Here is a 20,548-nt window from a genome sequence, read left to right as displayed (position 1 = left end):
GGCCTCCCTGGGACCTGTGGCACAGCACTGATGCCTTTTCCTGGTCTTAAAATCAGGAGTCACACACGGTTAGAAGGGGAAAAGGGATTTTACCTTGGGATTTATTTTAAGGATTCTTAGGTGTACACATCCAGGTCATGTGCATCGAGATGCACCCCGCCGAGTCTATCTCTGTCTTCGTCTTCTGTCTCCACCTCTGACCCCTTCCCCAACATTGGGTATAACATTATAGGTTTTACTAATTAGCAGATCTATCAAAGATTCCCCAATGAGAGGCTCAAGTGAGCCCCCCTCCCCAAGGAACCTTCCCTGGATGGTTCTATCTTGGTTTACAGAATGTGTTCTGGAGAGGACCTTGGGCTCTGGGGCACACTGATCCCTGGCTACGAAGCTTCTAAAATGTTGAGTCTCTCAGCTTAACAAACAAGTCCAAGAATGTAGGCAAAAAGCACTGAGAATACAGGAGTTGTAAAAAGGTATAACAGGGGTATAAAAGAAAGGGCAAAAATCTTCATGGCATCAGCACGATAACCCGGGCCGTGTGTTGCTGCTCTGTCCTCCTGTCACTGACACCTCCCTCCCTGTCTGCAGCAGCACCTCCACCTCGCCTGCCCGTGTTTTATGAGCGTTGTTAAGCATTTAGCAGCGATCCTGCATCCCTTTACACACGTCCTGTAATTGCTTTTTGCCTCCAGCACCGCACCAGGAGATGCTGCAGGGACACCCAGGCTGGAGCCAGGGACGTTTAGAGCAAGGCTTCTTTTAGATAAGACCCTTGATTAGCTCCTGGCTTCACTCTCCTCTCCCAAATTCCACAAGAAAGCAGAATTTCCCATAGAGGCAAGGGGAAGCAATTAAAATACCTGTTTCAGGAGGCAGAAGCTGTTTATGCCACGGCAGGGAGTTTCTCCCAGAGCACCTGAGTTCCAGTTTCATTCTCAGTTTATTCTCACACTGCAGAAAACCTCCTGCTCTCCTTGCCCTCTGCCAGCCCTGTTAATAAAGCCAGAGGGCTCTGATGGAGCGGGACCTTGGACAGAGCCAGGAAAAGGCTCTGAGCATGGGGAGGTAGGTGAAGTAAATAAACGACCCCGTGTGTGTCCCTGCAGGTTTTCTCCTTTTTGCAGACCTCTACAGCAAGTTCCCGTGTGGAGCTGGCTGGGCGAACTATGGGAAGCTGCTGGAGAATGGAAGCACGTGTCGTGCTCAGTGCTTCTGAAGCCCCGCATTAGCTGTGCTCTGGGATAAGCTCCACTGCTTTTTTTGTGGGATAAAAATCTCTCTTTTGCCTAGCAGTTGGCTTTTAGGAGGCTTAATTATGTGTGCTTGCCCCGAAACTCTGGATTTGAGCAGCGTCCCGTGCCAAATGTTTCTGGCAGCTGCTGTCTGTGCTCAGGCAGACCCGAATTTCCTCGGCTTTTCCCTCTTGCTTCTTTGTCCCATCACTCCTCGCATTCCTGGCTCTGTGCCCTCTGCAGTTTGCCACCTGTTTTACGCAGCACAGTCTTTGTGCTCACTGGGGGCTGCTTCAGCTCTTCAGCAGCATTAATTCCTTTCACCTCGTTAATATTTCCTCCCATTCCGTGGCTCTCTCCAAAAGGGATGCAAGAAGTCCAGGGAAAGCCTGGTGCTTATTCCTTGAAGTGTTCCAATGTGCTGGCTAATTGAAAGGGGAGAGAAAAATAACCCAAAGCTTTGCAGTTGCACTGCAGCAGAACTCTGTTAAATAGGCCTAAGATGTTCAAAACTATTGGCTTTTCACAGCCACCACCACGCTGACTTTCTGCATTCCTAAATCAGGCCTGGGTTAAGCAGGCAGCATCAATAATTGGTGGGTTTTTGGTTGATTTTTTTTTTCCCAGAGGTCTTTTCTCAGGGATTCTGTTCACAAAGCAACAAGATGAGGATCTGGGGCTACAAGCTCCCACGGAAGAAAGGCACCGTGCTGGGTCTTTCTTCTTTCGGAATATTTTCATGCAGTTAGGCAAAAAGAATTTGAGCACGTTTAATATCTTGCTTCAGCAGTTAGGCAGGACAAAAGTGTGCCAGCTCCTGAGATGGCTGCAAATGTGTTATTTATTTGTTAGTATAAGTGTGAGGGGTTCCTCCTAGGAACAGCTCCTCAGCCTCCAGCACCTTGGGGTTAATGTGCCACAGATTCTCTGTGGCTGCTGTTCTCTTGGCCTTGCTGCTCTTTCAGGTTGCAAACACTGAAAATAAAATGAACACTGATATTTAAAAAAAAAAAAAAAAAAAAAAAATCAGGTAACTTTGGGTGTATTTTAATGTGACTTGTAGCTAAGAGCGTTAAATGGATTTTTTGTTGTCCACACGAAGATGGGGGTGAATGCAAGAGGTTCAAATCTAAGAATATTCACATTATTAACCTCAGGCCACTTGAGGGGTCAAACCACACAGAACAAATCTGGGTTAGATTATTTTCCCTGCAGTAAGAGGCTGAAACCTTTACCTCAAACCCACCATTGATCCAGGTGAGCCCTTAGGTAACTGACCCAAGCTGATTTGCTGGGATTTTCCCAGGAAAGAAGTAATAAAACTATTCTTCCATTACCTGAAACAGGTACCAGAGAAGAGATTTCAAACCAGTTCACCACAGCCTCAAGTTTTAGGTTTCCCTGATGCTCTCAATTCAAAGGGGTTTTTTCCCTGCTGCAGTGGAGCTCTGGCTCTGATATTCCACCCCCAGTGTCGGTCCTTTTTTGCAGAGAGTGTCGTCAAAAATGTTTTCCAACCAAAATAAACCAGAGTGCCTCTATTTATAAACCCACTGCTCCAAACAGATCTCTGCAGGAAGCAGTGCAGCAAATACCTGTCTTCCCTTAAAAATAAAAATATCAACCTGTATTTGAGGAATTGACAAAGGAACGAGTAACTACAGGAAATTCCCTCCTCAGTAGAGGAAGAGAAGGAAAAAAAAGCAACATTTTCTAGCAGCAAACAGGGAAAGATGATCAAGACTCCTAAATTTTTGTATAAAAACCTTTGTAACTTCAGGCTCTTCTGGAAAAAACCTGGCATCCACCTTGTGGATGTTACCATGGGGGGATATTTTCACTGCACTGAACTGTTGCCTGGAATTGTGCAATTTTTGGGGGGGAAAAAAAAGTGGAATTTTTAAACTTTCCATTAAAACCCAGGTTTCCAAAAATACCCCAGTGCAGGGAAATGTCACAGCAGAGCACTAATCCTGACACTGTCCCTTTGTAAGTGGGGTTTTATTTAAGATGGCCCTGAATTCAGAGCAAATGGTGACAGTGGGATAACACAGCACAGCACGCTTCAGGGAGGTGAAAATCTTTCAAGGATTTTGTCTCAAAAGGAAAAAAAATCAAATCTAAGTGAATTTACAGCAAGTTTAAACAAAGTTCCTTACCTGAAGACAGAGGAAATCACAGCTCTGTGATCACTTTTGCTCAGGCGTGTGGTGAATATTGAGGCTGCACAACAAAAACCAGGATTCCTCCTGAATTTTTAAGGAGCTGTAATGGATGGACAAGATGCTATCAGCTGTGCTCTGGGGACAATGGCAAAAGGAAAAGTGGGATGAAAGGAATCAGCTGAGTTGTTCTCCAAGCACAGAATGCATCTCAGAAATGCAGCTCAACACTTCAAACCATCCCTTTTCCACACTCAGGGCATCTGACAGATCCTGAGCTGCTTTATTTCCCCAACTTTCAAATTTCTTACAATTCAGTGCTCTCTTCTTCAGGGCCTCCACTCCATCAAGATATGAAACCTGCCTTAAAAAAAACCACAGAACACCTCTGTCTTAAACAAACAAACAAACCCAAAACCTAAATAAACACATTCAAAGAATCAATATTTGAAACAAACAAACAAACAAACAGACAGACGCCTTCCTGCCTTAAAAAAAAGACTGAATCAATAAAGGGTGGCACTTCCACACCTGACTGACTTCAGGAAAAAAATCAAAAAGCTTTGCCACCTGTACTAATGAACACCCCGGTCTTTTGGGGGTGCATCTCTGCTTTTAGAAACTTCCTGCGACTTTTATTTGGGGAACCTGGGGATTACATGAGATAAATGTTATCCTTAGAGGTCATTAGCAGCCAAGGAATTCTCTTTAGCACGGGAAGAGGCAGCGCAGCAGATGGTGCTTCTGAGCACAAGGTGGAAAACAGCTGCTTCCCTACTTATTTATTTCTTGGCTGGCACAGCCAACGGCTTTGGATTGAGGTAGAGGTGTAGAAAGGGATGTGCTGAAGCGATTTTTTTGTCCTAATTCTGTTCAAGAGGAGCTCCAAGGCGTGCCCTTAGCTCTTTAATGGGATTTTAGCAGGAACATTGATGCAGCGACCAGCGAGACAAAGGCCACCTCAGGAGAGCTGGGGATGCACCTACAAAGGGAACATCGAGGCACAAAGTTAAACGGAGGCTTCCAAGAAGGAAAGAGCTGAAGGAGAAGGACAAGAATGAGGTGTTTCCTACTCGTGGTGCAGCTGGGAACAGGATCAGAGCTGCCATCCGTGCCCCAGAGCAGTGCTTTACCAGCAGCCAGGGGAGGGCTGCGGCAGGAGCAGCACAGGTACCTCGGGCAGGGTGGAGGAGGCAGGTCCAGGAGCTCAGGCTGGCATTTCGCTCTCCTGGCATTTCTCCCCCTCCCTGCTGCCCCCCAGGGCAGGCTGGCATCGATCCCCCATCGAGCTGGGCTGCTCCAGCACAGCCCCGCAGCCCCTGTGGGCTCTGCCTGCACAGTCAGCTCCTCTTTTTGTCTCTCCCAGAAGGATTTTTGCCCCCAGCTGGGATCTTTAGCAGAACAAGGCTCAGCACCCTGGGCTGTGTCTGCTCCTCACCGGCGTGCTTAGGTCAGCTCTGAGGCACCTGGAGGAGCCACGCGGCTGGCACAGAGCTACAGCAATCAAATTAAAGGCTTTTCCTGAGCTTGTGTTCCCTGATTCTCCAGGAGCAGCCCCAGCACAGCCAGATCAGCACTGCTGGCTGCTTGGCACTGCAGGGAGCCCTCCCAGTTCCCACTCCCCACACCTGTGGGCAGGCAGTGCCAGCCCATCCCCTCCTTCCCTCCCTTATCCCACTTCCAGCTGCAGCCAAGGCTTCACTGGAGGCACTGAAAGCAGCTTTTATTGACTTCCAGATACAAAAACACACAGCAAACACTTCCAGCAGCAAAACTGGAGCCCCTTGTTTAGCAAACCTCCCCCACCACCACCACGTGTTTGTAAGCACCTACTGGTTTTATAATCTCTTAATTTAGGTTGATAACACGGATGCTACTCATCCTTCTCTTGGGCCATTAAGCAGAGCAAGCTGTTACAAGCAGGGGAAAGGAAATCGAAGAGGGATAGGAAGATGCAAAGCTGCCCAGGGCACCTGTGCAGGGTTTCAAACAGGAGCTGTTACAGACCAGCCCCCGGTGAGAGCAGAGCCAAAGCATCCTCACAAGCTGCTTGCTAAGGGAACAGAGCCACTTCACCTCCCTGTCCCACCCCTTCCAGAGGGAAGGCTTTCTGTGCTCCACACGGGGTGTAAGACAGCCAGGAATATCCAGCAGACAAGCAGTTTAAAGATGACAAAAATGATGTCCTCTTATAGTACACGAGAAACAGGTTTTTTAACCAGCCTTTTTGTCTTTTTTTCAGGTGTCACACTGGGCACTTGATCCTTTTCCAGTCCTCAGGAGCCTCACTCGTGGCTGGTGACTGCACCAGGCTCGGCTTTAGGCTTTTCTGCTGGGGGCTTGAGTTTCTTCAGCCACCTGCAGAGAGGGCTCATCCTGGTGTTGGGTCTCTTGTGCAACTCTGAGCTGCTTTTCACTGTCCCCTTTGCAGTCTCCACCTCTCCTGCTCCCATCTCCACTGCAGGCTGCAGAGGGCAGTCCCTTTTTGTCACCTCTGTGTGTCCCCCAGCTGGCTCAGCTCTTGCAGGTCTTTCCTGAGTCGGGGCACAAAGCTTTCCATCAGGATTTATGGTCGGGGGATTGTCCCCAGCCTCCTGTGCCTGTCCTGCAGGAGGCTGGGCCTCTCCAGGCTCCTGCAGCTCCGTGTTTCTCACCATTCCCTGGGCCACAGGTGGGGAGCACGAGGCCATTTCCCTTTTCCTTCCTTGCTCTTTGCTGCACAGCCCTGCAGCAGCACCCTGGGGTTCCTCATTCTCAGGGTGGGTCACACTGCCCCAAAATCCCCCATCCTGGGCTGGCTGCGCCATGGGGACATCAGACACAGACATTCTCTCCTCAGATCTCAGCCTTTCAAACCTCTGGAACTTCCTGCACGAGTACCTCCTGTGACTGATCTCATTCCCCATGATCAAGGTGTGCCAAGCAAATCCTGCTCACAGCCTTCTCCAGGGAATCCCGAGGGTCTGGGCTGCTGCGGGACTTGGGCACAAACAGAGCCTTTAGGAGCAGACACAGATCCTCATTCCAGCCTTGCTGAGCTGACAAATCACTCCTGTGCCACCTGCAAGGGAGGAAAAATCCAACAGAATCCCCTCCTCAGCCCTGTGCCAGAGCAGAAAATGCCCCTCTAAAATCAAATTCCCACTTCATTTCAGAGCGGGCTGTCCACAAGCTGCAGGTTTTGTTGCTTCTAAGCCAGTCTTAGCTCAAGGAACAGCCTTTTGATGCCACTGAGAGCATTTAGGAAGTCACTCCCTCCCCAGGACTCTCAGCCCACAATGCACTTTACAGTTATTAGTTTATATTCCCAAAGCAAATACTATTTAGGTCTCCCCTTGTTTCCTAAACTATTTATTAATTCTACAAAGAAGTTCACATTTAGCCAGGGAAGTCATTCAGAGGCCTGGCAAGATATGGAAGGGAGGAGAAAGGAAAGGAAAAGAAAAATATCTGCGTATTGAGAGATGAGAAACAAGTGGATTTCAGGCCCCTGGGTCATTATTTCACCAGTCATTAACTCCCTTTTTAGCAACCACAGCAATGCCACTGCTTCAAACCCAAACATTAAAAAGGGGCAGCGCATTCTGAATGCAGAGAAACGCTTACCTCAGGGTACGTTTATAAAGGGCCTTTTTACAACTGCACTGCCAGAAAACAGATCAAGCACTTTGCAGGGAAGGAGCAGAAGTTGTGTGGAAAAGAGGGAGCTGCTCACAGCTTCAGGAATTCCCTTCGGAACCTGCCATGCAGAGTGCCAGAAAGAGGCAAACACGAGTTAAACGCCCATCCTTAAGGAGGAGACGAGTGCCCTGGTGCTGGCAGGGAAACCACAAAGCAAACATGACTTAAACCATTTATTTGCAGCGCCACAGCCCCTCAGCCTTTGTTCCTGGCTCAAGGGTGATAAGGTTCTGCTCTTAAATAAGAGGCAGCCAGCGACAGCAACCCATTTCCCCACCAGTCCCACATCATCAGCCCCTCCCAGCGCTGTTCCAGTCCAAATCCTGGGCCATTTTTTATAGCTAAATATTTAAAGTGGGATAGCAAGCAGTGCCACACAACATGATCTGATTACGGATGGTGCTGCAGAGAGCTCAACCAGCGCAGAGTAAGAGGAACGACAGAAAAACAGAGCTATAATTTAGGAATTACAGTTTTTAAAGTGGAGCTAATGGATCCAGAGCAGTTTTGCTGCACTGTTTGAGCTGCTTTTATGGGCAGAATCTGTAAAAATGTGCGATTCCATGGCGGTTAGGCACTCACTTACAAGACTCCATGAACTTAATCACTTAAAACTACAGAGTTGTAAGAAGGGAAAAGCAAGAAAAACGATCCCACCCACTTCTACTGGGGGAGAAAAACTGAAATACAAGAAGAGAGATGATCTCTGATACCAAAGGTGGACAGCTTACAAATAACTGGATGTTTAGTCAACCTGAGCTTCCAGAGTAACCAATTGCTGCACCAGCAGCAAGGATTTTGTGTAAATGAATACAGCCACAAAACGTTCCATGGCATTTTGGTAGGGCAGTAAAATGCCAGGAGAGGAAAGGAAAATAATAACTTATTTTGTGGTTTACTTTGATTTGTTTACCATCACTGCAGAAGCAACTCAAAATCTGACAAAATACAGATTTGACTGCTGCTGCCTCCAAAGAAGTTTTGTTTATAAAGATATAGATATTTATGACCTTAAGATACCAGTTACTTTTTATATATAGGAAAATTATTTCCCCTTCCTCATCCTTATTTTGCCATTTCATGCTGTGAACGTTTCATTTTCAGGCCCATCTTGCCACCAGCAGAATTTTGTTCAGAGCCAAAGACAGAAGAAAGCATAATTACAGTTTTGCTGAAACCCTAAAGGCAGAGCTCTCTCTTTCTCTCTCACTAGAGAAGTCAAACCAACCCCCAAAAACAAAGCACAAAAACCCCTCCTTCCCAAAAACCCCCACATTTGTGCCACGCAGTGCCCACACTCACTTCCAAAGGAAATGCCCCCACGCAGTTCCCAGCAGAGTTTGGGAGGGAGCAGCTGGACCTTAAATAGGGCAGGGCAGCAACACTCAATTGCTTCCCACCCAAAGCCAATGATTTAATTACTGATCCCTTACACAGCTGCCTGGAAGGCTGGGAATTGTTCCTGCTCCATGTTTATGAAGCATCAGAGGGCTCTCTGTGTTTAGATATTATCTTCTTTTTTTTGTCCCCAAAGTATTCACACAGAGCCGAAGGGAAATGTTGTGGGGTCTCTCTGTGCACGGTGACAGGTTGGAGAGATTTCTGACAAGAAGAGGACAAGGGGGAATGGCTCCAAGCTGCCAGAGCACAGTTTCGAGGGGGGATTTAGGAAGAAGTCCTTCCCTGTGAGGGTGGGGAGGCCCTGGCACAGAGAAGCTGTGGCTGCCCCATCCCTGGAACTGTCCCATGCCAGTTTGGGCGGGGCTTGGAGCAGCCCGGGATAGTGGAAGGTGTCCCTGCAGGGGGTGAAATGAGATGATTTTTAAGGTCCTTTCCAACCCAAACCACCCTGGCGTTCTGTGGCTGCAGAGCAGCAGCTCCACGATAGAATTTAGGAAGAACCCCTGGTAGCTGAGGTGTTGCAGGCACAGAACATCCTCCCGATCCACAGGAACAGCTCTCGGGGTGCTTTTCACCTCTGTGAGGTGCTGCAGGCACTTGGCAGCAAAGGAGGCAGAGCTGGGGGAGATTTGTGATCGAATTTTCCCTCTCTCTCTCTCTCTCTCAGGACGCGTGTTTTGAGTAGCTTCTGTTTCAGAACTTTTCCAGCTTTCACATCGTGCCTGGTTGTCAGATCACAGCAATTTTTGTGGCTTTACATCTGGGCTCCTTGGATGCCGTGGAGGGAGGAGAGTGTGAGGAAGCAAGGAAATCATTGTGTTTCTGAAAGCCAGGCAGGGACACAACAACCAAAGCAATGCAGAATTGTTTTGTATTGAACAAGAATATCGACCAGCAGTCGCTGCTCTGGATAAAGGAAGTGTTTGGTTTTCGACCAGCTGTTTTCAGAACTTTTTACTTAGTTGTAAAAGAGTTCAGGAGAAACAGATTTACTGTGATAAGGAGGGTGAGAATTATTTATAAATAATTATTTTGTAATTCAAAAGAATAAAAATAAAGGAAGAGAAACACTGGAGTTCCTAACAGCTCCAGCAGCTCCTAAACGCTCCTGAGGTTTTAGTTTCTCAAGTGGGGCCAGGTATTTTTTTCAAGGTTTCCTGGTGAATGACCGAACGTTTAATCATAAAAATTAAAAGCAAAGAACCTTAGCAACAGGAGCTGAGATTTCCCAAGCGCCAAAAAATTAGATTGCACTCCAAGTGTGAGTCGGTAATGCTGCTTTACACTCATTTGCAGTGATTCATCGTGGATTTTAGCGAGGAATTTGCTGCTTATCATCTTAAGAGGGCAGCCTGGAGCCTGGAACAGCGCGGAGTTAGAGCCACACCACTGCATTGTTAATAAACCCTCCCGTTAGAACTCGCCTGAAAAGATGAGATGAAGAGCAGTAAAAGGTGTAATTCGCCTTCACTCATCAGTGGCAAAGAGTTTGGAGTCAGGGATGTGCTCTGCCAGATGGTGCAAGGGTTCTGCTGCTGCAGAATGGGCTTTCCCTGCTCTCAGGGCAGGAGTTTAAAAGCATTAAGGTGCTTTCAGGCCTAAGCCCTGATCTGAGTCACATTTGGAAGTTTAGCCCTTCATCTTTAATTTTATCAGGGTCTAAGCACAGCGAGCCCAGCTGGTGTCCCAAGACTTGCAAGGAGATCACCAGGAGAGGAGCAGCTTTCACTCTGAGGCCACAGATACCAATATTCAGCATTTTACCAAGCACTTCACAAGCTGAAAAGGGCAAAACCATCAGTTCTGGCATTGGAATCAACACAAATATCAGAAAAGAGGCAGAGTCTCCTCTGACAAGGCATTTAAAGCCATTAAAATTGCCAAAGCCAAACCTCCCCCACGTGTAATTTTGAGTGGGTGAGACAGGGACCATGCAAACCAGGAAACCCTGAGGGTAAAGCTTGGCTTTACAGAACCTGGGGCACATCTGAAAACCCCAAATGGACCTGATAACAAAAAAGCAGCAGAACTGGAATATTGTAAGAGGAATTTTAGCTGGTTTTTTTCTCATTTACCAAGGAACTTTTTACATTGCAAACACTCAGATTGGTGTAATCGAAATCAGGGCACTGCAAAAACTTCTTCCCCGAAATTCCTGTGGCACTGCATGTGGTGGAAGTGTATTCCATGATTTTTCTGAGAAAGGAAGGAAAAATCACTCCTTTTCCAGAGCATGAGAGACCATCCCTGATTCAGACTGCAGCTTTGTTAATTAGGTTTAAACACCAAAATTCCAGCAAAATTAAAGAGCTGCACGGCCCCACTTTTGTTCCTGTAATTTGGTGAGCACCTGGCAGGTGTTTTGGGACGCGGTTTGTGAGACTACAGCCCGCAGAATTATTCTGCACCATTCCTCTTGGGGTGGAAATTGATCCCTGTCACCCATCTGCTCCAGTGTGGCACCAACAGTGTCGTGTAATGATGTATTTATTGTCCCTCTTGATTAGCCCCACACCGTCAGTCACAGGGGGAAGGGGCTGCTGAGTAATTTTAACCTGATTCCATGAATTCCAAGATGTTTTTACTCAATCAGAAGCACAAAATACAATTACAGTGGTTGAGCTGACGATCTAAGAGAGAGGCAGAGCGATGCACAGAGGTTTTTGTTGCCCTCTGCTTCTTCTCCCCTGATTTCCTCAGGCCTCCTCTCACTCCTGGCAAGGAGGAACTGCCAACCTACTCAGTTTTAAATCTAAATTCTATGCAATGAGGACATAATCTCCAGCCTGAGAGCAGAGCTTTGCCAGAGGCAGCCAAACCCAGCTTGTCAACAGAACCAGCTGATGGAGAGGCCTCTGGGGTTGTGAGGAGCAGCCAAGGAAAAGGAACATTCTCTGTTTTGTTTAAGTCAGGGCAGATAAGACATTTCCATGGGCACAGTCTCCATCAGATTTGGTCATAAGGGAAAAAAGAAAAAAATGAAGCAAGTCTGGCTTAAGTCAAGAGGTTTGGAGTGTGGCAGCCTGGTCCTCTGAGTCCCAGGAAATCTTTTTAAGGGTACACCAAACTCCTGATGTGATTAAGCACTTAAAGACAGTAAAACCAATCATCCCTTAAATGGAAGCATTGCTCTCAACATCCTCATATCCTGGCTTGCCTTTAACCATCATTCCTCGCCTCCTGTGAACTCTGTTAATGAGGGCTCCATGCAGGAACACCAGAGCTGGAAATGGTTTCCTTAGGGAGGATCTTGCTCTCCTTCACATTGGAGTTTTCCAGCTGTCTAATACAAATAATTATTTCCCTTTTAAAGCTTTTTTTTTTTCAATCCCCATGAGTTCTAGCAGGATAACGTGGTATAAAAACCTTCTGCTTGAAAGAAATTAGGCTGTGTTATTTTCCTGATTCCCTTCAGCACCACATCATTTATAAATTCAGTGAGAGCTGTGCCACGAGTCAGGTTTGACAGGAAAACTCCCCTCTGTTTAGCACTGTATAATTAGAGATTAGTATTGGATATGCAGTTGCCAGAAATTTATTGATTATTTGCAGCAAAATGACCACCAGAAGCATTTCTGTTGTTGTTTCCAGCTCCTTCCACAGGCCCCCAGTCTGAGCCCCTTGACCTCCACCCAACCAGCACAAACCATAAAGCAAATGCCCATTAATAACCCAACATTTCACAGCAGTCAGTATCAAAATGCACCCATTTATTGATTCCAGCTGCAACATAGACCTCACACACCCCATTTCCAATAGTGGTGACAGTCAGAGGGGTGAGCAGACAAGTGTAATTAATAAATCTGGTTGGTTTGTTAGACACAGCCTTAACCCTGTGCAGCCACACACAGGGAGAGAAGCACAAAGTGCACAGCCCCAGCCAGGGTGTAAATACACGAATAAATACATAAATACACTTTTTGTACCAAGAAACACTCAGCCCATGCCCACCCTGCCTCCCCCAGCAGAAGGAAGGAGGGTAGTGCCACTCACAGAAGGCAACACACACATTTTAAGTTAAGCATCACTTTTCAAAGCAGGTTCTGCCACCACCACCCCGATTTCTGGGTCTTTCAGGGCACAAGCACCCTTTGGCATCACTCCCTGGCAGGATGGAGGCAGCAGATTCATCTCTGGGCTGCAGACAAATGGGCATGCTCCATGCTGCTGCTGCAGAGTCCATGTGCTCTTTCAGTGCTCCTCTGGTTTTCCCTCACTGCTAACTTGGATTTTCTCCTCCTCCTCCTCCTGCAGGGCAGCCTGGGTTTCCAGCAGGCAGGCTGGGATCTCCTCTGATGTCTGCCCATCGCCACAGGCCTTGGCCATCTCTTCAGCTTGCTCTGGTTCAGCAGCAGTTTCTGTCACACCTTCAGGAGCAGGAATCTCACCTTGTCCCAGCTGGAGATCAGGTGGGGCTTCTGTTTTTTCTCCCCCCTGCTCTTCTGCAGCTCTCTGCCCATTCGTGATGCCCCCTCCTGGCTCTGCAGCCTTCAGAGGCAGCTCTGGCTCCTCCAAAGGACACGAAGTAGCTGTGGAGTCACCTGCCTTCTGCACGGGCACTTCCCAAAGAGCCCTCCCAACACAGGCTTGCTCTGCACCGCTCCCAGCCCCAGCCTCCTGCTCTGCACTGCTCAGCAGCTCGGATTTTACAGCAGCCTGACCCTGGCCAAGGCCCCCATGGTCACCTGCAGACATGTGGACATCAACCTCCACCCTGATCTGAGCGAGAGGTGTCACCCCCTGGTTCCTGCAGCCAAGCTCAGGGGGCAAAGAGCTGCCAGGGGGATGCAGAACAGCTTCAGCCTCACTGCTCTCCTGAGGGCTTTGGGATCCTTGTGCCTCTTCAGGGAGTTCCTGGTGTTTCATCACCTCGGGGTGAGGTTTGGTTTCAGGCTCCTGGGACACCTCAGCACCTCGTGTGTCTCCAGCAGCCACAGGGAACGAGGCCTCGTTGTGCTGTGCCCTTGGAGGGGCAGCTGAGTCTCCTCCCTCCCCTCCAAATTCCCTTTCAGAAGTTTCCAACACCAGACTGGCAGCAGGAGGCTCAGAGCCTCTCCGAGTCCTCCCAATCCGTGCTGAGTAGAAATGGTTCTCCTCAGTCCACGTGGCTGCATCGCAGCACACCCGGGCAGCCCCCACTGCCTTCTTGCTCTTGGGCCTATAAAATAACCTGGGAAACACAGAGGGCCTCTTGTTCTTCCCAAAAATACATCCCATGGTCAGAGGGGAAGGGAGCAACTCCACCAAGGGCTTCTTCTAGTGAGGCTGCAGTGGTTGAGGAGGAGCAGGGAGCTCGGGCTCTTGAGAAGGAAGGGCTTCACACCTGCAAGACATGGATATTTATTAGCCCATGTACATTAAGGTGAGTTAATTACCCAATTCTCACCTAGCAGGAGCTCAGGGATCACAGGAATGAGCTGAACAGGTGGAATTGCACTGGGAGGGTCAGGGGAGACACAGAGAGCTTTTAAGGAGTAACAGGCTGAAAAGAAGGAAAAAGAGACAACTTATCAGTCAAACCAGAGCACTCTAGAGAACAGTGACAGCTTTCAGGAGCCACTCTTCACTCCAGTCAAGGAAATGTTTAGACTTCCAGTAATAGACGGGGGCAGCAGGGAGGAGAAGCAAAGCAGGCAGGAAAAAATTACACAAATTTAGAACTCACAGGCCATTTATTCCTGAATAATAACATTAAGAGAGGACTGCAAGAGACACCAGCAAACTAAAAGGTAAAATAACATCTCCCAGCACAAAACTAATTCAACAACTGAGGAGCAAGGTGTGCCTTGAACACTTAAATGAGCTAAAAGCAACAAAATTGCCTGTGCTCAAAGAGGCCCAGACAGTAAAAATCTGCACGAATCAAAGCAAAAAAACCATCCCATAAAAACCAAACAGCAAGAGAGCTCAGAGACCACACAAAACCCCAGCACAGCCCCCTCTCACCAGCACAGCTCCACAACCCCACCGAGGATCCCCCACCTGGGAGGCAAAGCCCTCACCTGGGGTTAAATAGGAGGAGGGGGTCACACTCAATCCCTTCCCCCCGAGACTCCCAACCTTAGTTCCAGCAGGTTCTGGAGTTCCCTTACTCTATTTTCCACTTTCCCAGCCATTTCCAAGCTGCTGGGAGCAGGAGGTGGCCGTGCTCCTGTGTGCAGCTGACAGGTGAGTAACTTCATTGTGGGATTTTGGTAATGGCCACTGAATGTTTAATATAAAGCTAGAGATGTACACAGAGCAGCCATGGACAAGGCAAACTGACCTCGGGTTAGAAGTGGTGATGCCAAGTGGCAGAAAACCAGGCTGGGCTTGAGTATAGCTCACAAGTGATAATACTGACATTGCAATCTCCTGGTTTATTTGATATGGAGCAGTTAGAGGTGAAAAATGACCCCCTTTTTCCACTTCTGGGCTCTCTTCAACAGGCTGGGTGGTGCAATTAGCAGTTTTACAGTGGCTGCAGATGATTTGAATGATCCCAGGCACAACTGATCACCCTCTGCTGGCGCTGACATTCCCCAGCCCTGGTTGTGTTGCTGGCTGGAAGGGAGTTCGAACGTGGAATTGGTCACATGGGCAAAACACAGAAGTAAATATCCATTAAAAACAAGCTCATCCCAGCCAGGAGCGTGAAGGCAGAGCTTAAATATCCACTGCCAGCAGCACCAGTGCTGTGGAATGAAAAAAAAAAAAAGCCCCAGAAAGATCAAAATGGATGGATTCCAGACTTTTCTTTACATAAAACCCCCTTCAAATCTACAATTTTGGATGCCAGATCCGGTTCAGCATCCTACACTTTGCTGAGCTCCAGTGACTCCCTGAGAGCAGAGAACAAAGGAGGAGCATTTGGCGAGGTAAATCCGTGTGTGCAGCCAGAGCTGGGACCAGAACAGGACAATATCCCCCTCCTGCCTTTTGATGTGGTCCAACATCTGCTCTGCACGATAACAGGCAGGGTTCTGTGTCTTGGTGGCACTGCAATGTCACGTTGACAGGGCTGGGAGGGCCTCACTCCGTGTCTGGTATGGTTTTACAACAGCTTCTCAAAGGCCTTTCTTTTCTTTTTTTTTATGCTTCTTTTTTAGGCTTCAGTGGAACTGGAATTCAGAGGCACTTCAGGATTTCTTTGACTCTTAAGAATTTCTCCAAACTAATCCATGATTTTCACATGTGACAAGCACAGGCGTGTAGGGAGTGCCACAGGACAGTGGCTAAAAACTCGGATGCTTTGGGGACATTGGTGCTTTGCAAAACAACACAAGTGGACAGAAATTGCATCCCAAGCTGCTTCTGCGTGGGGGAATGTCAGTCACTGCAGCACAGGGAGCTTGGCAAGCGGATTTCCAAATCCTGCAGATGTTGCAGAGACTTATTTCAGTGTTCTGTGCAAGGGGAAGGCGCTCAGTCATCAGCTCATCACGAGGCAGTTGGAGCATTTCTGAGATTTCAAGTGTAGAATTTAAAATACAGATTTAAAGAATTTCTTACCCTTGAATCGTGGTGAAATATGGAAACATATGAAACATATATATGAAATATATGAAATAAATAGATGAAATATTCTAGTTAAAAACTCCAACTTTGACCCTTTCTGGATTGTTTTAAAACAATCCAGAAAATCTCCTGCATGTGAGACACCACAGAAAATGGCAACGTAACACAGGCAAGCGGAGGGAGGAAAATCCTCCTGTCAGGGCAATCGCATCTCCTTCCCTTACCAGGCTTAGTATTTGTTCCAAAAGCCTTTTCCAATCTCTGCTCCTTTGATATATTTAAAAGTGCTGTTCTAAAAAAAACATACACTTCTTTTTTTGACAAATAAAAAGAAATAATCACAGCTCTTCCAAAGAGCCGGCCTCAGCTGTCAGCTCAGGATTGTGCTGGGTGATGGAATGCTGCTCGACAGCACCATCACAAAGCCTTCCCATGGCATCACTGCTTACAAGGAGCAGGCTGCAGGCAGCTCAGGGCATCGCTCTTTGTGTTTGGGGTTTTTTTATTGCAGAGTTCAAGCTGCTCCCTCTTAATAGAACTGTCTCTTCCTTCCAACACATGTGCCAGGGCCTCTTGGTACATTTGGCGTGGCATCAAACCCACCCGTCTGCCTGGGGGCTGCCCTCGTTCATCACAGAGCTGGCATTGCAAAAGGGGGACACACTGGGGCTGGAGAATCTTCTCCTCAAGGAACAAGAAGGGTTTTCCACCGCTGAGCTGTGCAGCTTTGCTTTTCCAGCTGGTGCACAACACGGACTTGACCTTGGAAACTCTGCCTGGCCCCTGGCCCCGGGCTCAGGAGCCGCAGGCCCAGGACTCCCAGTGGTTAAAGAACATTTTCTGTAGCACAGCTATTTCTTAGAATCCTCCTCGGCAGAATTAAGTAACCAGCTCGTGGTCAGGCACAAAATGATGGAGGCTGATTTCCCTCAGGGTTTCTTACTCAAGCCTTTTCCCTGCCTCAGGTTTGGGTTTTGTGGGAGGCTGGGACAAAGAGTGGCACTGAGCACGCACAGATCCCCCCTAGACAGCAGCAGCACCAGGAGGAGTGGGTGGCTTTGGCAGAACAAACAAACAAAAAGTAAAACAACTGAGTTCAAAAAGATGAGCCTTCAGTCAGCTTTGTGTGTGTTTGTTTAATACCTTCCCACCTTTTAGGCCCAAGCAGCCCATGGTTGAATATCACTGCAGACGCAGCCCACAACCCACATTAGCAACAATTAGAGTTTATTAGCTTAGAGAAGCCTTTTGAAGAACAGAAAGGATTCCAGGCACCTCCTAAATGAAGGAAGATTATTTGTTTGGCAAATCTTATACACAGGAGGCTTTGTCAGCAAAGTCTAAGTGCAGCTGGAAGGACCGAAGTCGAGGGGTTACAAAAGCCCATCCTTTTCCCAAAGCTTTAAATTTCATCCCCAACATCACCGGTCACACTCAGCTCTCCCCCCTCCTCAGCCTTCAGCTCTGTGCAAGGCAAATGAAGAGGCACCTGCAGGATATTTTCTCTCGCAGCTTTTCCCTCAGCATCCCCTTCCTCAAGCACTCTGGGCTGCTGCAAGAACTCCCTCGGTCCCCCAGGCCCTGCACAGCACAGGCTCCCCATGCCCTGGGCAGGTGACACGGTGCCCTGCATCCCTTGCTTTAGGGGGGTCAAGCAGCTGGGTTGGTGGCTCCAGAGATCCCAGCTGTGGGCACGGGGACTCCCAGGACACAGGAGGAGTGGAATGGAGCTCAGCCCCACCCTTTGCTGTGACCTCCGAAGGGCTCTGCAGGGTCAGCCAAGACATTGCTTCGACCAGACGGGTGAGCTCAGCTCGTTGGGGAGGTTGAGGACTTAGCAGGACTTTCTCAGCCCCGCCTGTCCCCTCCAGAAGCTCAGCATACAGGGAGGGCTGGGGCTCCCCTGCCACCTGCACTGCAGGCAGTGACGAGCCCCTGCCTATGAGAACCCCCCCGGCGTCTGCAGGAGGAGGCTCCATCTCACAGCCTTGGCCAGGTTCAGCTTCACTTGAGGTCTCTCTGAGGCTGAGAATATTTCCCTCCTGGAGGGTTGTTCCAGCCCACAGAGCTCCCTCGCTGCCAGGCTGCCCCTGGTCGTGGGACTGCTTCCTCCTCTACCACGAGCTCTGCACCTGCAGCTGTGTCTCCCATAGGCTGAGCCTCAGGAACAGCTTTTATTTCCTCTTCTGTCTTATCCACTTTCTCCTGCTGGGTTAAACCTTTAACTTCTCCTTCAACCTCCTCCCCAGAGAAATCCATGAGATTCCAGGCTGCCGCTCCCACGGGATCCGCAGCAGAGCCGCTCTCTCCCTTCTCCTGCAGAGCATCAGCTGAGGGCTGGTGGTCCTGGCTCAGCGACTGCAGGCCTTTAGAGCCCTGTTCAGGCCTTTAGAGCCCTGTTCAGGGACTTTCAGGCTGGTGTGGGGGGCTGAGCATCGAAGGACCTCGATGTGTCCTTCGATGTGTCCCCGGGGCTCTGCAGAAGGGGCTTGGTCTCGCTGGTCCCCATTTGCTGCCTCCCGCTCCTGCTTCCTGCACCTCTCACAGATCCCACAGCACAGCTGCTGCCTGAAGCTGCTGCCCGTGCTGGCACCCCGCAGGAGCTGCAGAAAGAAGGAGATTATAGCACTTTTTAGCATTAATGTTTCCTCACGTACCAGAGGTTTGTTGCCTTCGCTCCTACAGAGATCTGTGACCTTCAGGCAGGGTGCTGCTGAGGCCTTTTTCTCTGGCCCTAAAAGTACGAGTCAGACGCAGTTAGGGTGATAAAAAGGGTACCTTTAGATGAGGATCCTCAGGTGCACAAATTGGTCAGGTAGAAAAGATGCACAACCCGTGTGATGTGTGTGCAGTTTTTATAGATTCTGCAAATTAGCAGATCTGACAGGAACCCCCCAAACAGGAACCTGCCTGGTGAAGGAACTCCCCCAGGTCTAGTACCTTCTACATTCTCCACCTTAGGATGAGATCCAGGCCCTGTTTACAAACTTTTGTCTTGGAAAGGTGGTCTCAGCCTTGGTTTCTAAGGAGAGCTAAGATAGCACAGGGATCCTGGAATTTGTTTTGTCTTTCTGCCTGGGAAAATGTTGAAACTAAGCTGCAATATGAAGCTCCAGAGCTACAAATCTAAAAGTATAAAGGATACAGAGAATATATAAAAGAAGAAAAGGGTAAAAACCAAAACTCCATCACCCAGAGGTCAGGCAAGGTCTTGCCTTTGCTTCTTCCACCAGAACCAAACTGAGCTTCCCACACCTGGGAATATTTTCCTACCACACCTTGGGCAAGTGTCATTGAGACAGAAGTGAGAAAAGCACCATTGCCCAACCTGAGCCGCTCAGAAGCAAGAGCGTTTCAGTGCTCGGGCAGCTCAGAGCCCAAACCCCAGCACTTAATCCAGGATTCCCACCAGTCACCCAGGCAGGTTTATTAATCAGCAAGGTGGCAGTCAGCACCCAGGAGTAGCTGCTGTTAATTCTGTGATGTAACAGCTCAGGTGCAGCCTTTTACAAGGGCAACTCTTTCAGTTTGAAGGGAAAACTGAGTTTAGACTTGCAACTGGAGCCCCCACAAAATAACAACAAACCCACCCAAGCAAATGCTCCTCATTAATTAGAAGACTTGAACTGTGATGCCCGAAAACTAGGCAAGAAAACAGTACTCCATGGCATAAGGCCTACAGAGCAGGCCTCTTTCATTAGCCTACTTTCATTAATTTCCTCATGACTTTATCACCTGTAAATATGATTAATTTGGGCAAAATCCAGTGAAAGTGCCTCTCCAGGCTCAGTCAGGTAAAAAAAAGGCTTTCAGTCAGAGTTGGACCAACAGCAAACACAATTATTAAACCCAGAGAGGACAGAGCTGCCTGTTTTAAGTCTGTTCCTCTTCACGAGCTCCCTCCACCTTCCCTTTGTCCTTCCATATTTATAAATATAAATATAAATATAAATATATTAAATACAAATATCTATAATAAATATAAATATAAATATAAATATAAATATAAATATAAATATAAATATAAATATAAATATAGTAAATATAAATATATATAATAAATATAAATACAAATATAAATATAAATATAAATATAAATATAAATATAAATATAAATTAAATATATATTAAATACCTTCCATATTATTAGTAGAATAAATCACCCTCTTTGCCAATAAAACCCTGGGTCACAGCGTCCCTCCTGCCCCTCCTGGCACCCCTTCAGCTGCCTGCTGGAGACAACTTTGTGTATTTTAGGAAATAGAAAATGGAAGCAAAACTCTGGTACAAATTACTGTTTTAATATCAGCCTTGCAGTTAAAATTGAACAGCCATGCCATTATGCTGTATAATTAAAAAACCCAGCATGATAAAGCTTTTCCATGGCAGGATTGGAAAAAAAAAAATAAAACCAACCCCAAAATGTCCTTTGGGAAAGGGACATTGTGCAAGGCACGATGGAAATCCGTGACTTCAAGGAGAAAGGGCAGCTTTGAGCTCCTGGTTTCTCAGCAAGATGTTTGATGGGCTTGCACAAGAATTGGTGCACGGGTTCCCCATGGGGTATCCAGA

At 47.8% G+C, this 20,548-nt stretch overlaps 1 protein-coding gene and 2 long non-coding RNA genes across 5 annotated transcripts; 1 reads left to right on the top strand and 2 right to left on the bottom strand.

Annotated features, from left to right (window-relative positions):
* Positions 1-5,099: 5,099 nt before the first annotated feature.
* LOC138098382 (uncharacterized) lies at positions 5,100-8,439 on the bottom strand. The gene is made up of 3 exons (XR_011146610.1): positions 8,381-8,439; positions 7,004-7,136; positions 5,100-6,458 (listed from the first exon to the last, which is right to left on the bottom strand). It is a non-coding gene; the product is annotated as an uncharacterized lncRNA (long non-coding RNA).
* A 3,557-nt stretch (positions 8,440-11,996) lies between these two features.
* LOC138098374 (uncharacterized) lies at positions 11,997-18,808 on the bottom strand. 3 transcript variants are annotated; one of them, XM_068994887.1, is made up of 2 exons: positions 18,755-18,808; positions 11,997-13,802 (listed from the first exon to the last, which is right to left on the bottom strand). In XM_068994887.1, the coding sequence occupies exon 2, from the start codon at positions 13,694-13,696 to the stop codon at positions 12,671-12,673; it is 1,026 nt and encodes a 341-aa protein (XP_068850988.1). In that variant the 5' UTR covers positions 13,697-13,802; positions 18,755-18,808; the 3' UTR covers positions 11,997-12,670. The 3 variants fall into 3 exon arrangements, with proteins under 3 accessions (XP_068850988.1, XP_068850987.1, XP_068850989.1); XM_068994886.1 differs by lacking the exon at positions 18,755-18,808 and adding an exon at positions 14,426-14,468; XM_068994888.1 differs by lacking the exon at positions 18,755-18,808 and adding an exon at positions 14,145-14,353.
* On the top strand, positions 14,128-16,983 carry LOC138098375 (uncharacterized). Its single transcript, XR_011146606.1, has 3 exons — positions 14,128-14,208; positions 14,592-14,647; positions 15,568-16,983. It is a non-coding gene; the product is annotated as an uncharacterized lncRNA (long non-coding RNA).
* Positions 18,809-20,548: the final 1,740 nt, after the last annotated feature.

This window comes from Aphelocoma coerulescens, chromosome 24 (genome assembly GCF_041296385.1).
Source record: "Aphelocoma coerulescens isolate FSJ_1873_10779 chromosome 24, UR_Acoe_1.0, whole genome shotgun sequence".
In the NCBI taxonomy this organism is placed as follows: Eukaryota; Metazoa; Chordata; class Aves; order Passeriformes; family Corvidae; genus Aphelocoma; species Aphelocoma coerulescens.
Note: the sequence above shows the minus strand (reverse complement) of the source record. Positions and strands in the feature narration are given on the sequence as shown.

What these genes read in the sequence shown, in the direction of transcription:
- LOC138098374 (XM_068994887.1), bottom strand. Translation starts at nt 13,696, where the DNA reads ATGGGATGTATTTTTGGGAAGAACAAGAGGCCCTCTGTGTTTCCCAGG.